General features: G+C 47.2%; 1 protein-coding gene across 2 annotated transcripts; it reads left to right on the top strand.

Moving 5' to 3' along the window:
• Positions 1 to 242: 242 nt before the first annotated feature.
• On the top strand, positions 243 to 7772 carry LOC112896586 (F-box/kelch-repeat protein At1g51550). Of its 2 annotated transcripts, none has more exons than XM_025964606.1 (2): positions 243 to 994; positions 7257 to 7772. In XM_025964606.1, exons 1-2 carry the CDS (start codon positions 523 to 525, stop codon positions 7559 to 7561), a joined length of 777 nt encoding a protein of 258 aa, XP_025820391.1. In that variant the 5' UTR covers positions 243 to 522; the 3' UTR covers positions 7562 to 7772. The 2 variants fall into 2 exon arrangements, with proteins under 2 accessions (XP_025820391.1, XP_025820390.1); XM_025964605.1 differs by lacking the exon at positions 7257 to 7772 and adding an exon at positions 4190 to 5517 and having other exon boundaries at positions 256 to 994.
• Positions 7773 to 16386: the final 8614 nt, after the last annotated feature.

Genomic DNA, 16386 nt, shown 5'->3' with positions numbered 1-16386 from the left:
GCACCAAAGAATTCTACGAATTCTAGAATTGGTTGGCACGTGAAACTCAATTAGGTACCTAAATATCAACTTTTATATGTGTTCGTGGAATTTTTGAATATGATAAGAGTATAAGACTAAATGCGGAACATCATTCAATCAGCAAGATCTAACAAGAAGATTAACTACAATTAGGAACCTTATTATTCTTCTGAAAACAACCAATTAGCATGTGGACATTTTGTTCCCAGGGCCCAGGTGATGACTGATGACCACCACCACAAGCACAAGCCGGCCACACTCTCCCCCTCCACTCCCCCTCTGGTTTGTTTGCTTGCTTGCTGGAGCCCCCAAGGCCAGCAATCACCTTCTCCTCCACTAGCCAAGGCATCAGACCCACTTCTCGGCTCTCACAGGATCCAAGCAGTCAAGCACAGAAGAAGTCGACAACCATGGCGTCCTAGAGGAGTCAAGCCAGTAAGCCAAGAATCATGGCGCCGTAAGAGGGCAAGGGCCAAGAAATGGCGAGAACCGTGGCCGGCGATGGGATGCGGCGGGGGCATAGAGGCGGCTTGCGGCGGCGCTGACCGCATGGAGGAGGAGGAGGCGGGGGCACCATCATCCTCGTCGCTGCCGCCGCCCATCGCGCAGCTGGGCTACGACCAGCTGCTTTCCGTCCTCCGCCTGCTCCCGCCCGAGGCCGTGCTCTCCTTCGCCGCTACCTGCCGCGCGTTCCGGGCCTGGGCCTCCTCCGACGCGCTCTGGGAGGCGCTGTGCCGCCGGGACTGGGGCGCCCGCACCGCCGCCGCGCTAGCCGAGCGCCGGCGCGAGCGCGAGCGTGGCGGCGGCGCGGTGCCGGCGCCGTGGAGGAGGGTCTACGCCGAGGTCGCCAGGCTAGGCGCCCTGTCCGCGCGCCGCGTCCCCGTGAGGGGCGCCTCGCCTCGACCCCGCGCGTCGCACTCGCTCAACCTCGTCGCTGGATGGCTCGTGCTCTTCGGCGGCGGCTGCGAGGGAGGTACTTGCATCCAAATCATTTCACCACATCGTTCTTGTTACATAATTGGTTCATTAATGTCCAAACGGTGATTGCTGTGCGCGCGCTCTATGAATCGACTCACTAGAGGAGAAATTCGATCACTGGGGCAGAGTGCTAGGATGGGCACGAGGAACTGCAGTTGATTCGGCTGTGACAAGTTACTTATAGTCTGCAAATTATATGCAGAATCTTTGTATGAGTTGCAGGTGTTTAATTCATGCTTTGATTTTCTTTATTTGTTTTTTCTGCTTAAGAAAATGGCATGGGATCTGTTCAGACAAAGTACAACGTGTAGAACTGAATTTTACACTGGTATCATCCAAAAAAAAAATGCTTTGTCGATTATGAAGTTCAGATAGTTCTGATAGTTATGGTAGACTAGGCAATTGTTTTGAGAGCCTTCATGCAACATATCATGTATCCTGTTAATGTAACATATCATGGTATATGCAGTTGTGTAGCACATCAGGCAGAACTTGACCAACAGGCTTGTACATCATAATTGTAGGAAGAAGGTTCTTTTTGGAAAATTCAGGAGTTTATTTTCAAGTTTCAATTAAATCCTAAGGATCGAATACAAATAATTCCTTAGCTCAAACTATATGTATTACAAATCAAGTTGGCTGCTTTCCTTCAGAGCATTTTGTTTGAGTGGCAGCATTGGTTTTTTGATAACTTATTCAAGAGCAAGCAAGAAAAAAAATGTTGAATCCTCCATAACCTATATTGTCTCCTCCTAAAGTTCTGCCCTTTTAAAACCTCTTTTTCCTCTTTTGTTATCTTTAACCTAATTATTATAATTAATTTAGAAGTCTAATTGTTAATCTAGTTAAGACTATTGTATCTAATACATGAACTGTGTGGATATTGGAAATCAGTATTCCAGATTTGTAGCAGAGTACATTACTTCCTATGCATTACCTGAAATGGCTACTTTTAGTTCTATCTAGCTGGAAGCTATACTTTTCACCATCGATGCACTGATTTTGTTTTGTGTTCCTTTTTGCTATTGTTTAAGCTTCTGTTTTGAGTTTGCATTGGTTATTCCAGATTGAAGATTCCAGTTGCTCTTTCTACTTAAATGTGAGCACTAAGTCTGTCGTCCTGAACTCCTGATTGGTTGTTGGTGTTGATTTGTAGATTGAATACAATCTTAGTAGCTTTGTCAAGTAGGTTAAAGAAAAATGTATAAAATTTTCTTTTGCTCTGAGAATTGAGAAACCTTTTGTGCTCTAAGATTAAGACCATTTCCAACCAATATGAAAGAAATAGTGTCCGTAAGTTAGCATTATGGTCTAAAAGGAGTCTGAGTCCCTGATCTTGTGACAATCATCTTCTCATCTTAGAGTCAAGATCCTAATACGTAGTTATAGAAATAAGGGTCAGGAGACTTCAAGGAACAATTATTCTCCCTAGATTCAATATATTGGTACGAAACCAATACTAACCCTGGCCTCAACTGCCTAAATCCAAATCCGGTACCATTTGCATCTGCCTACCACTGCATTTCACTGTTGTTGTTGCTCTCTCATGGTGCTTGTCTATGCATTTTGGTCAAGCTATCAGATACTCCACCTGCTGCTCCTTCAAATCATGACACTTATCCTTTGCACGGGAGTAACCCTTATGATAAAGGTTCACATCATTTGGCATCGAACACCATTGCTTTTGCTATAGAGAAGATGTTGACAATCCGCAAATATTCGACACTAGGCCTACTATGTGGATTCTGCAAGAGATGGCCATGATACTCTCTGCATTAAGATCTACAAGTGCTATGACAATGAGTGTTCCTCATCAAATCTTTAATTCTTATGGTTGTATGAGGACCACTGAAACATGTCATGAGAGGTCAAGGGTTGCAACCTTCATTAAATATTTTATTCCTTGATGAGGCACAAGCTTCAGGAAGGCCCCAAGGCTAACATTTCTACGATGCCTTCTGGCAGCTTGACATTGAGTTGCTGCTTTCTCTTCCATCATAAAGACACGGAGGAATCCCTCTTAGCTTAAAAAAATAACTCACTGGATGAGAACTATGAGTGTGAAGTTGATGCAGTGCAAAGCAACAAGTTGAAGGAGGGACAGCATGATGCTGCACTTACCACGTCACTAAATTGACCAAGGGACCAACACAAACTATGCAACCGTTGAGTCCAATGTGTTATCTTCATCTGCATCGCTACCACAGACAGGGAAAAAATGCTGTCATTCTTCCATCGCCATGTTCTCTCTGTTATTGTGGGAGCTGTCTATGTTGCTGTGTGGATCGATCACCACACGTTGGGGTAACAATGTTATTGTGCCACTGCTGACCTTGCCCAAGTCACTGATAGCTTCCATGATGTATAACCACAGTGCCACACCAGGGGTTGCTCATCATCAACGCCTTCTTGTCAATGTGGGCAACCAAGGACTTCATCAACTGTAGGTTGAGGATGAGCTGCTTGTTCCAAAGGTTGGAATGTTGAGGATGAAGGCTTGGCTCGTAATGGCAGGTATGGAGGCAACATGTAGGCATGCAGCAGCATGGTGGCGGTGGCAGATATGTTTGTATGCAGGAATCTGATGTTAGCATAGCAAGAAGTCCAGGAAGTATAAGAAGATAAATTGGATAAGTCTTAGTAGTGATCAGTTTTATCATAAGGTGTTCAAGCCTATGATTGAGCCAGGTTTCTATTTGATTGCATAGAAGACTTATTTCAGTTGAGTTAAGAGTCCATTGGTCCATCCCCATAAAAGGGGCAGGTATCATGTCCTGGAGAAGAGAAAGAGAAAATTAGTCTATTCATTTTCTGATATTCTCTCATCTATGTTCTAGCTTCTACTTTCAATGATCTTACCTCCTATACGCTACCAATCCTTGGCCTGATAGTTTTCACGATGTAAAACTTTATGTTCTGTTCAACGATATAAGATCTGTCCTAGGGCCGTACACCTAACAGGTGGTATCAAAGCATAACATTTCATACATATATATATGTATGTTTGGAGATTCTTTTTCTCTTTTCCCTTTTTTTCTTCTTCTTTCTATGTGATAGGAATTAGGATGATTACATGCTATGATTCTAAGCTTTTGTTACCACTTACCATTATGAAAACCTATTTCATTGTCTTTTATCCCAGTCTTCAGTTTCTGACTAGTTTTCTGATGTTCTCTATTGCTCTAGTTAGGTCACCATCTTGATGATACTTGGGTGGCTTATGCTGGAACTGGAGCTGGAAATAGACTGCCTACTGTACTTAGCTGGCAGCAATTAGCCTCTGGCATTCCAAGTGGGCGTTTCAGTCATTCATGCACTCTAGTCGGTGACACGTTAGTCTTGTTTGGTGGAATCACTGACCGGGGCCAGCGTTTGAATGATACATGGATAGGCCAAGTTATTTCTGAAGAACCTCGAAGGATGCGGATCTCATGGAGACTGCTGGAGGTAGGCCCACTTGCACCACCTCCACGTGGAGCCCATGCAGCCTGCTGCGTCAATGATAAGTTCATTGTGATTCATGGTGGGATAGGGCTCTATGGCAGCCGGCTTGGTGATACATGGCTTCTTGATCTCTCAAATGGCCTCCGATCCGGCAGTTGGCATCAAATAGGGTACACATGGCCTTTGCCTCCACCTCGTTCTGGTCACTCTTTAACTTGGATTGGTGGGACACGCATGGTACTGTTTGGTGGTAGAGGATCAGAATTTGAGGTTCTTAATGATGTCTGGTTATTTGATATTAGTGATCATTCCCCAAAATGGAAGGAGCTAAAGTATGACTTGTCTAGTGCTCTTGGTGAAATGCCTTTTCCACGGGTTGGGCATTCAGCAGTACTTGCCTTGGGAGGCAAGGTCCTTGTGTATGGCGGAGAGGACTCACAAAGGCGACGGAAGGATGACTTTTGGATCTTGGATACACCAGCTCTACTTCAGTACGAGTCAGGTTCCAAGAAAATGTCTAAAAGGATGTGGAAAAAGCTAAGAATTGATGGTCAGTGCCCAAATTACCGATCCTTCCATGGGGCATGTGTAGATACTTCTGGTTGTTGTGTGTATATTTTTGGTGGAATGGTTGATGGCCTTGTTCACCCTGCAGAAGCCTTGGGTCTGAGATTTGATGGGCAGCTGTATCAAGTGGAGCTTGTGCTGCATCTTTAGAATGTGTATGCTGTTCCCTTGTAAATGTGAGATATTTCCTAGGTTTGATCTTTAGCATCTTGTGTAGTTTTTAAAAACTTCATCTTAAATCTGGAGGTCTCCCAGCAAATATTGAAATGACCAGTACCAACTACCATGTCACCCAGCTTTTCAACAATGTAAGGATGCTCCAAATGGTGTCTGCCTGTCAATTGCGCATGGGCGCATGCCCATACCCGTCACTGATCTGTGAAAGGAACAGTGATCCATTGTAATTTTTCCATTAAGGACCGATCTGTCTGTATATGTGGTTTGAATCTTTATTCCTTTGTCAGATTCATACGTTCCAAAGAATGTCTGTCAATAGCATCTGGAGCATATGGTTGTTTGCACCTGATGGGCTCTCTCTCATATGGTCATGACATGAGGGATAAATGTTGTTGCCCCATAATAGTCCAATGCGCCTGGATTGCTCAGGACCATCTGAAGCTGCTCTGATCTTTGCATCCCAGTCACGAGTTGGCGCACTGCAGGAGGCCATATCTCATTCAGCCCTTGGGTCATCACATGCACGGAACCTGACATTTGTAATGATCTAGTGATGCTGTATGGGTCACACTGGCAGCACCACGCAGCACAATTTCTCTGGGAGACAAGGATGGTTTGATCTTGGGTCCACCGGTAGATGTTTTCAAATCTTGTAACGGTGTATCAGTGTGCAGCTTATGTCATGTGTGTGTTAATTCTGCGATAACGGGACCGAGATTTGTTTGGATTGTTTCAGAGTAGGGACCATTTGCAGTATGATTGCTCGATCATGCATACCTCACGGAGAAAAATATGGAGCTCCTGTTCAGATCCACTTTGTGACAGCAAGGCAAGGCAGATCCTCTGAAAGGTTCTACACTTCTACTCAGGCCTGCGCTCAGTCGATAGAAGACGTGAGTGGATACATTTGTACTTCAATGGTTCCTCTTAGGCATTCTAATTTTCTTAAAATAACTGTTGAATTGTGATCCAAATCCGGTTCGAGGTTATAAATACCGTGATTAGGGTTTTGGATAGATCATTATCTTGTAAGCCGCCGCCATCAGTGCGACGTTCCTGTAAAACATTCCAGAAATAGTGAAGTCGTGACTGGCTGGTGCCCGTGATTTTTCCCTTCGTCCTGAAGGATTTTCCACGTAAAAATTTGCGTGTTGTGTTCTGCGTTATTGGTTGATCGTCTTCGTTATTCGCCTGTTGTTTTCGTAACAATAACAATTGTGCACGTTTCCAACCAAATAGATGTCAAAACAGAGCAAACAAAACACTCACACCAGGCAATCTATCAAAGAAAGTGACTTCTCTTGAAGCTAGCAGTCTATCCATTATTCTGGAAGTGAGTACGTAATGTGGGCAGCTCAGGCTGCTAGGATGGGGTTTAGATGGAAAATTGGAGATGGCAGAAAGGTTAAATTCTGGGAGGACAATTGATTAGGCACCTCTAGTCTGGCTATCCAGTTTTGGAATCTCTATGAGATTGTCAATGAAAAAATGGCACTATCTTTGATCTCTGGGATGGGATCAACCTCAAATGCACCTTTAGAAGGACAGTTGGGCAAGCTGAGATGAATGACTGGATGGAAGTGAAACAATTAGCCTCTACCATCTCCTTTGATGGTGAGGAAGATGCTCTAATCTGGATGTTTTCCACCAAAGGGGTTTACTCATCTCAGTCTTTGTATAAGGCCATCAACTTTAGGGGGGTAACTCCTGTTCATGTTCCAGCTGTCTGGAATTTGACCATCCCTCCCAGAGTTCAGTTTTTCCTGTGGCTCCTTTCAAGAAATAAAAATCTGACCAGAGATAATCTAGAGAGTAGGGGAAAGATCCTAGATGATAAGTCTTGCTTGTTTTGTGCTGGGAGAGAAACTTCCCAACACCTGTTTTTTGAGTGTGTTGTTGCGAGACAGATGTGGAAAGGGATCTCTGAGGCTTTAGGTATTGAGATAGGAAATGGCTTTGAGACAATAGGAAGGTTATGGCTTAGTAATAAGAGATTCCTTGTTCATAATATGCTGTCTTCTGTCTCTTTATGGAGTTTATGGAAACTAAGAAATGACTTGCGCTTTCAGAATGCAAGCTGGAGAAGTGTGGAGACACTACTCGTGCGCATTGCGATGACGGTTCAGAATTGGATAATTGTGTGCCCGGCAGAGTTGAAGAACAAGCTATCTGGAAGCATAGGAGAGCTAAAGAGAATAGCGTCCAGGCCTGGGAGGATTACTGGCTGAGGAGAGGTGTTGCCCCTGCCTCGCTTGCTGTCTGGAGACTCGCCAACTACGACTGGGACATGGTGAACCTGCCGGAAGATCTGCTGAAGCTCTTCAACGAAGATACTCTGAATGCTGGCGGCAACCTGATGATGGTGTCTTCCTGAAGATGAAGCGCTCGATGTCCACTTTGTCTTGTCTGCCCGTGGTGGTTTAGTGTAACCGACAGGCTATCTTCCCTTTTTGGTTTTTTGTAGTAGTTTGGTGGTGGTGGTTTTCGGTGCTTAACTGTCGAATGGTATCCCCGTTCCCTGCGCTGTAAACGATAACGGTCTTGGCTTTCAGTTATGGCAGGGGTTGATCCCTTAAACTCTAAAATAATTCCAAAGAAAGTTTCCAGAGAAATTCTCAAACTATATACAATACAACGGTTTTTAGAAGTGGGTTTTTTCACAAGATTAAATAAAATTATAATAATTGTGTTAGCAATCCCTCAAATCCAAACCGAAACAAACTAGTTCAATTCAAATGTTACACCATGCTACTAAACAATTTATTCCCATTGGGGCCACGGGACTGCGCACATGACGTACATATTTTAGGATAAGGGATGAGATATGGCCCACACCCTACACCAGTCGTAACTACTCGTACATGAGTAGAACTAGTCGGAACAAAAGGAAACTACCCGACTAGTACTCGGGTAGGACTCCTAAGCCCGTATTTAGCTAGAATTTCCATGTAACCCTATCCCCCGACTATATAAGGACGAGCAGGGATCCCCTCCAAATATTACATCATCTAAGGCAACACAGACCACCACACAGGACGTAGGGTATTACGTTCTCGGTGGTCTGAACCTGTCTAAAGTTTCGTGTTCCTTCCACCTTCGAGTTCCTAATCTCAATGACACTCCACCTACAATCTGCCACCTCGGGGGTACCCCTCGGTGAGCTTGGAGGTTAAACACCAATAGCTGGCGCGCCAGGTAGGGGTGTTCATCAAGCATCCACCGATGAACTCGATAGCGTCTTTCAACTTCACCAGCACCGTACTCGATGAGGGCACAACTTTCATCTTCGGCTCATGGGTCTGCGTCGCTGACGGCACGGTAGCTTTCATTGGCACCTCGTCGATGGCATGAAGCTGGAGGCATCTGCAGCAGCTCAATGTAGCGATCTCGATGAGTTCATCAACAACATCGATGAGACGCTGCTCCCTGGCCTAGCCAAGGAAATGGAGGAGAAGTCCGCTGTCGACGCGACTTCGACTCGTGCTGCACCAGGACTTCTCGGGTCGGATTCAATCCGATATGAGGAAGAGCGTACCCGACTCCTATTCGGGCTATGCAATGGGGCTTCTGTCTACCAGGAGCTCACTCAGTCCGAGTTCTTCTCCGTATTGGAAGAGGACTTGGATAATCTACTCAAGCTCGGGGACGCGGGAGCCACCGCCTGTGGCCTTCATACAAGAACTGCCTTTTCAGGAAGGCAAGCCCCTCTTTCCCATCATCGAGGAGGAAGAGGGCAGGACAGTACTCGTCGACTACAGCTCCAGCGGAGAGTTTTTCTGCAACATCACTTCTACATGGCCTCTCTTCGCGAGCATGACGACGACGACGAACCAGGAAGAGAGTATGATGACGAACTACTCACGGACATCTCTGTCGATGAGCGCATAGCGGACGCTCATCAAGATGAAGACGAGGAACACAGAAGGATTCGGAGGATCAAGAACGCCAAACATGCCAAGTGCAGGCAGAACGCAGAAGCCCACGCATGGAACCCAGCTCACCGCAGAAACCTCAACGATGCCTTCGCTGCGGCTGATGATCGCCAGTACAACATGCCAATCGGGAATATCGCTGAAGTAGCTTTGTTAATTCAGCGGTTACCCCAAAACCTAGAGACCAAGAGGCTGCTGCAACTGACGCAGCGCGCCATCGTTTAACTGGACAGCGGGACCCCATGCCGTCGCTACAGCGCACCCGCTCAAGATCGGAGTGTCACGAGAGCTCCATCCCCCAGGTTAGTCGTACCCCAGGAGGAGGACCCAACCCTCGAGGGAACGACAACTGCAACCACAACCAAGACAATCGGAGTGGTCACAGACACCAGCACGCCCAGCAATCTGCATGCGGCCGTGCTAACCAAGAAGTCCAACAACCTCCACGACAGTTGGGCAATCATCAGGTCGCAAGGCCCCAAGCTGGCGGTCACGCTGCGGAAGGCCACGGCCACCATGGAAACCTCAGCAACTTGCCTACAGTTGACCTAAGGCAAAAGATCAATGAAGGCCGTGACGCTTGAGATATCATCGACTCGAGGCGCCGCGAGCACGACGGTGATCCACGCGACATCGACGACAGTGATCGCTTCCCAGCCTTCACTCGCAACATCACCTCCCGCAAATGCCTAAGGGAGTTCAAGCCAGTCGGCATCACCAAGTATGATGGCAAACAAGACCCACGGCAGTGGATTCGCTGCTAGTCCACCACCATTGAAGTGTCGGGCGACTCCAACATGACCAAGGTTATCTACTTCCCGAAGGCGCTGGAATCTGCACCGCTCACCTGGCTCGAAAGCCTCAAGCCAGACTCCATCGACTCCTCGAAGGACCTGAAAAAAACTTTCATCGACAACTTCCAGGGCTCCATTCTCTGTGCAGGTACTCGCTATGACTTGTCACAGGTCAAGCAGGAGGAGAACGAGACCCTGAGGTCCTACACCATGCGCTTCTTCGAGATGTGCGCCACCATCGCCAACATCACTGACGAGGACGTCATCCACTTCTTCCAAAATGGCCTCGGTTCGAAGAAAATCTACTGTGACTTCGGCCGCAACCACCCCAAGACTGTCGTGGAGCTCCATGATATGATGCAGCGATGGGCCAACCAGGAGGATGAGGAGAATGAGTGCTTCCCCAAGTGCAACAACAACAAGTGCAACAACAGCAACCGCTCCGACAAAAGCTAGCGGAACTACTCAGAACTCTCCCGAAGGTGCAAGCCAGACCATGAAGTCGTGGCTGTAGAGCGCAACTCACGTTGCAAGAAGTCAGGGAACCAGCAGGATCAGTTTGAGAAGATCTTGCACAAGCAATGCCTGATGCACCCAAAGTCCAAGCACACACTCTTCCAGTGCATTAGCCTCCGCAAGTCTCTCAATGCACCTCTCTCCCTGATCAGGACGACAAGGGGAAGGACAAGGACGAGGAGGAGGGAGACAAGTCGGGGGCCCAGGGATACCAAGATCCCAAGAACGTCATCAACGTTATCTTCAGCTGCGAAGGCAGCTTCCCAACCAAGCACGCGCAGAAGCTTACTCTGTTGGTGTTTTACCGCCACGCCAACCAAGGTGCAAGGAACACAAAGTTTAGACATGTTCGGGCCACCGAGAGCGTAATACCCTATATCCTGTGTGTTGTTTGTATTGCCTTAGGTGGTGATCAGGTGATCTCCTGCGTGAGGCACAAGTTGTCCCTCATGCTCCTGTTCGAGGAAGGTCCCTGTCCGCCCTTACATAGTCTGGGGGGACAGGGTTACATGGGAATCCTAGTCGAATACGAGCCCAGGAGTCCTACCCGAGTACTTTTCGGGTAGTTTCCTTCTGTTTCGATTAGTTCTATTGCTGTATGAGTAGTTCTACTATGCTATGAGTAGTTATAACTAGTGTAGGGCGTGGGCCATGTCCCACCCGTTATCCTGTAAGATGTAGACCATGTGTGTAGTCCCGTGGGTCCGGGTCTGACAAGCCCCCCGAACTCTTCATAGTCGAGTACTGCAGACTTTTGAGTACTTCTAAAGGCATCTCCGAGTTCTCCCAAACTCTATCTTGAAGGTGTATTCCGAGTACTTCCTTGACTGCATCGAGGCTGTGAGGTGCTCATGCCCCGAGTAGTTGTTAAGTCTTCTTTTATTTGGGATGCAATTGAACTCGCACTCCATATGAAGCAGCCCCAGGCCTTAGGTTGACTCGTAGAATCAGGCTGAGGGTAAATTTAGTCTTGAGTCTTTTGTCCTTATCTTGCAAAAAGATTTGAAAAATAAATCGCTGATGACACGTGTCCCGCAACCTCCAAGCCTTGAATCCAAATCACCAAGGTTTGGAATAACGGATCCAAAGAACCGTGGCATGCAATATACGACGGTAAAGATTTGATGGTTAAGATGGGTAAATTGGTTCAGAAATCTGAAAACCGCTTTTTTGGGATAAATTTCCTAAAAAATTGGTTAAACAAATAACTCTCCAAAAAGTGCTCTAAATTACTGCTCAAATCAAATCTTGTTCGCTGAGAGCCATGTCGTATCCAGCCCCCGAGCCTGGGAGCTAGATTAGTCACACAAGATACACCTAGTAGTCGATGGCGTCATCCCCAGAGCCTAGGCATGGGCCAAGTTGTCGCTGGATCTTGAATTGTCGATGAAGTCGACTAGTCGGAGTCATTTCCAACTAGTTTTGTAGGCGAGACGAGTAGTCGAAGTAGCCGAACACGCGTAAAACTAGTCGGGAACTAGTAAACGCAGTGTTATGGGAGCACGACCCCTTCAGTAAACTTGCACGTAATACCAGTTGTGATAGATGGAGTAGTACTGAAAGTATGGGAGCGAAGCCCCTTCGGTAACATAGAGTACTAGTCAAGAACAAGTACTCTAAGCATTACTGGAAATATAGGAGGGAGGCCCTTTCTGTAAACTTGCACGTAGTACCAGTCGTGAACCAGTAGAACAGAGTAATATTGGAAGTATGGAGCGAGGCCCCTTCAGTAACATAGAATACTAGTCGGGAACTAATAAACAGAGCGTTACTGGAAGTACGGGAGCAAGGCCCCTTCAATAACATAGAATACTAGTCGGAAACTAGTAATCTGAGTGTTACTGGAAGTATGGGAGCGAGGCCCCTTCAGTAAACTTACACGTAGTACCAGGCATGAACCAGTAGAAAAGAGTAGTACTGGAAGTATAGGAGCGAGGCCCCTTCAGTAACATAGAAAACTAGTTGGAAACCAGTAACCTGAGCGTTACTGGAAGTATGGGAGCGAGGCCCCTTCAGTAAACTTGCACGTAGTACCAGTCGTGAACATGCAGAACGGAGTAGTATCGAAAGTATGGAAGCAAAGCCCCTTCAGTAACATGGAATACTAGTTGGAAACTAGTAATCTGAGCGTTACTGGAAGTGTGGGAGCAAAGCTCATTCAGTAAACTTGCATGTAGTACCAGTCATGAACTAGTAAATGGAGTAGTACTGGAATTATGGCAGCGAAGCCCCTTCAGTAATATATAGTACTAGTCGAGAACTAGTAATCGGAGCGTTACTGGAAATATGGGAGCGAGGCCCCTTCAGTAAACTTGCACGTAGTGCCAGTCGTGAACCAGCAGAACATAGTAGTAGTGGAAGTATGGGAGCGAGACCCCTTCAGTAACATAGAATACTAGTCGAAAACTAGTAATCTGAGTGTTACTGGAAGTATGGGAGCAAAGCTCCTTCAGTAACATGGAATACTAGTCGGAAAATAGTAATCTGAGCATTACTGGAAGTGTGTGAGCGAGGTGTAACATCCTAGTTTTCATCACTATTGAAAGAAATGCAAGGCAACCCTCTAGAACATTCTCCACTAAGCACGAGTGAGATATTTTCCGTGGAGTACTCTAAAATTAGTAATAAGTAAAATTTTGAAAATGTTAGAATATTTTGGAATTCTCTAGAAGGGGGACACTTGTCCTAATACCGTGGCTCCCCTTGACCTATAAATAGAGCCCCCCTCCTTGCCATGGCATCCATCCATGAGCAAGGTAGATGAGTTGTGGTAGGGCCAGAAGGGTGAGTGTTAGGCTAGCCACTTAAAGGTGTGTGTTCCTTTGTAACTTTGTTGCTCCAATAAGGTAAATGTCTTTTTAAGTGTTAGTCTCCTGGTTAAACTTAAGTACTTAGTGTATAAGTTGTGATCCATCGAAGGTTGGCTCTGTCACCCAGGATCACAAAAGGGTCTGGGCTTCATCGAAGGTTGGCTCTGTCACCCGGAAGCTAGCTTCATCTATTGGTAGGCTCTGCCTCCCGGAAGCAAAAAGGCGGCTCTGCCGTCAAAAGGACCCGGTACACTAAGTAACTAGAAGCTGACCGACTCTGAAGTGAGTTGGTGTGTCATAGGGGTAGATCCTCAACCTAGTGGGTATTAGGGCCACCTCAATTTCCAACAATCACTAAAATAAAACTTATGTTGCAATTAAACTAGTAACGCAAAATAATACTAATGTTATATGAGGTATTACATAACTACTAGGCAAACTATTTTATACTCTTGCCTTGCGTTAGTACATTCGTTTCCTTCAGTAACCAACATACGCATGCTTGCACCTACGACAAAAATCATCTCGTCTCTTTCCATAGAAGCTTCTCGAGTCACCGTACCACGCCATAATTCCCAGACAATTATGACAACGCCTACCTTCTTCGCCATAACTTCATTGTCCCTTGGAAGCCACAGAGTACCCACACCATTGACCTTGAAATGATCCGTCATGGCAGCACTCACTCCAATTCCTGGAAGCCGGCAAGAGTGCTCACAATACTAAATAACCCATCATGCAAATATGGCGGCACCCACCTCGCCATAAATCGGGGTCATCGCGCACAGTGCCGGCGGAGATTTTTTTTCCGCTGCGCGAACCGCCTCACCTCGTCTATAAAAGAAGCCGACACCCCCTCCCTGCCGTCCTCACCCGTGCTCGCTCTCGCTCGCGCACGCGCGACACGCCAGCCCCACGACGGGGCCGCGCACTGCCGTCGGCACCATGCCGTGCCGCCCACCTCCGCGTCCCCACCTCGCCCACGCCGCTGCAGCGTCCTCGCCGGCTTTGCCGCCTCGAAGCTCGCACCTTCAGCGCTGCCACTGTTCGTGTTGACGACGAGCTGCCGCAGCCCACGCCGTCGCCCGTCCCTGCGCGACGCCGCTGCTACTCTCCTCGCCTATAAAAGGAGAGAGGCCGTGACGAGCCCCATCATCAGCCCAAGCACACCGAGCCGCTTCGCTCCGCTAGCTGAACCACTTCTCACGAGCCCAGCTCACTCACAAGATGAAGCTCCAACAGTTGACCCTCTTCCTCGAGCTGTTCCACGCCAAGGTGAGATAGCAGGCAGCTCCCCGACCATTAACTCCGCAATACTAATAAAGGCCCAAAACACCCACCAGGCCGTGAGCACTTAATCCAAATCATTCTATTTTCGGAATTAAATACCAACCAATACTGTAAACTCAATATCTCCTTCATATCAACTCCTTTTCACGTAACTCTTTTTCCTAAACTCTCCTCAAATCAAATACTATCTATTCCTCCTATTTTCATCTCCATTTGAGCTTATTTTATAGCTTGCTTGTGTTTGTTTGCCGGTTGTGCCGTTTTCGCCCGTAGATCACGGAGTGACCGAGGAGGAGCCTGCCAAGGAGTACGAAGGCCAGTACAGCGAGCCGGAGCCAGAAGACCCATACCGCGAGCAGGAAGCCGCCGCCGCCGATGCGTACGTAAGCGAAGGCAAGTTTCATCGACCCCTACGTGAGCGGTTGCATCCATGTGAGGACATCTAGTTGTAGTCCTGGTTTAGGATCGATTACATATATCGGTACTTGAGTGATTGAGCGTGCTCATACATGCATATGAGTAGTTATGCATATCCAGAGTTGAGACTAGGATATGAAGGGATTTGGCTGAGGCTAGGGCAGCTGGGTGTGCTGGAGCTGGCGCTACCGTGGTGGTAGACTGGCAGGTGAGTGATACCGTGGTGGTAGGCTCAAGTTGACATGTTGAGGGATGGTTGCTGCCCTGGTGAACCATAAGGACCGAGTTATTTTGATATCTCACCTAGCTTACTTTAGTACGACCACAGGTTCCGGTATGGGCCGGACTTAGCCTAATCCCACTGGTTAGCCTGACGGTCGCCGGGATGGTTTACGGGTATAGACCATTGGGGTCAGGGCCCGAGGGTTTGTGCGGCCGGGCTGGGCGTGACCATGGCTGGGTGTCAGCTATGTCGGTTGTCCGTTCGGGCAGTCGAGCTTGTGGGTACAGTGTACGACCTCTGCAGAGTGTATAATCCATTCGAATGGTCCGTGTCCACAGTATGGACAGGCTACGGTGTGGTCCTGACAACTAGTGAGCTGCCTACTGTGGGTTGTGTCGGGAAGAGTGCATACCATGAGTTGCATTGCTAATGCATTGTGCTTAATGTGTGTCGTGCATGTCAGTCCCCTCCCGTAGGGTGAGGTGGAACTTGCTGAGTACTCTTGTACTCAACCCTTGTTGATTTTTCTCCAGAGGATCCTGACTTTGTGCCAGAGGACTGCGAGTAGATCGTGTCCGCACCCAAGCTGATCGAGTGGAGCCGTGATGGATGAAGAGCTAGTCCTCCATGCCGTCATGCTAGTCGTTATCCTATGGTTGTGCTGTGTAGCTCTGTGTTGTCGCTTTACCCCTCGTGTACATGTTGAATAAAGCTCTGTATGACTCTGGACTCCACTTGATGTAACATGTATTATGCCGGAGACCTCATTCGGTATTTAATACATGGTTTAGCCTTGATCTTTGGGTCGGGGCGCTTCACGAGGCCCCTTCAGCAAACTTGCACGTAGTATCAGTTCTTAACCAATAAACGGAGTAATACTTGAAGTATGGCAATGAAGCCCCTTCAGTAACATAGAGTACTAGTTGAGAACTAGTAATCGGAGCGTTACTGGAAATATGGGAGTGAGGCCCCTTCAGTAAACTTGCACTTAGTACCAGTCGTGAACCAGCAGAATGGAGTAGTACTGAAAGTATGAAAACAAGGCCCCTTCAGTAACATAGAATACTAGTCGAAAACTAGTAATCTGAGCGTTACTGGAAGTACGGAAGCAAAGCCCTTCAGTAACATGGAATACTAGTCGGAAACTAGTAATCTGATTGTTATTGGAAGTGTGGGAGCGAGGCCCCTTCAGTAAACTTGCATATAGTATCAGTTCT

This window comes from Panicum hallii, chromosome 6 (assembly GCF_002211085.1).
Source record: "Panicum hallii strain FIL2 chromosome 6, PHallii_v3.1, whole genome shotgun sequence".
Lineage (NCBI taxonomy): Eukaryota > Viridiplantae > Streptophyta > Magnoliopsida > Poales > Poaceae > Panicum > Panicum hallii.
This window is presented reverse-complemented; position numbering and strand designations above follow the sequence as displayed.

What these genes read in the sequence shown, in the direction of transcription:
- LOC112896586 (XM_025964605.1), top strand. Translation starts at nt 523, where the DNA reads ATGGGATGCGGCGGGGGCATAGAGGCGGCTTGCGGCGGCGCTGACCGC. An exon ending in CGGCGGCGGCTGCGAGGGAG is followed by an intron (nt 995 to 4,189) that starts GTACTTGCATCC and finishes TGCTCTAGTTAG; the next exon opens with GTCACCATCTTGATGATACT.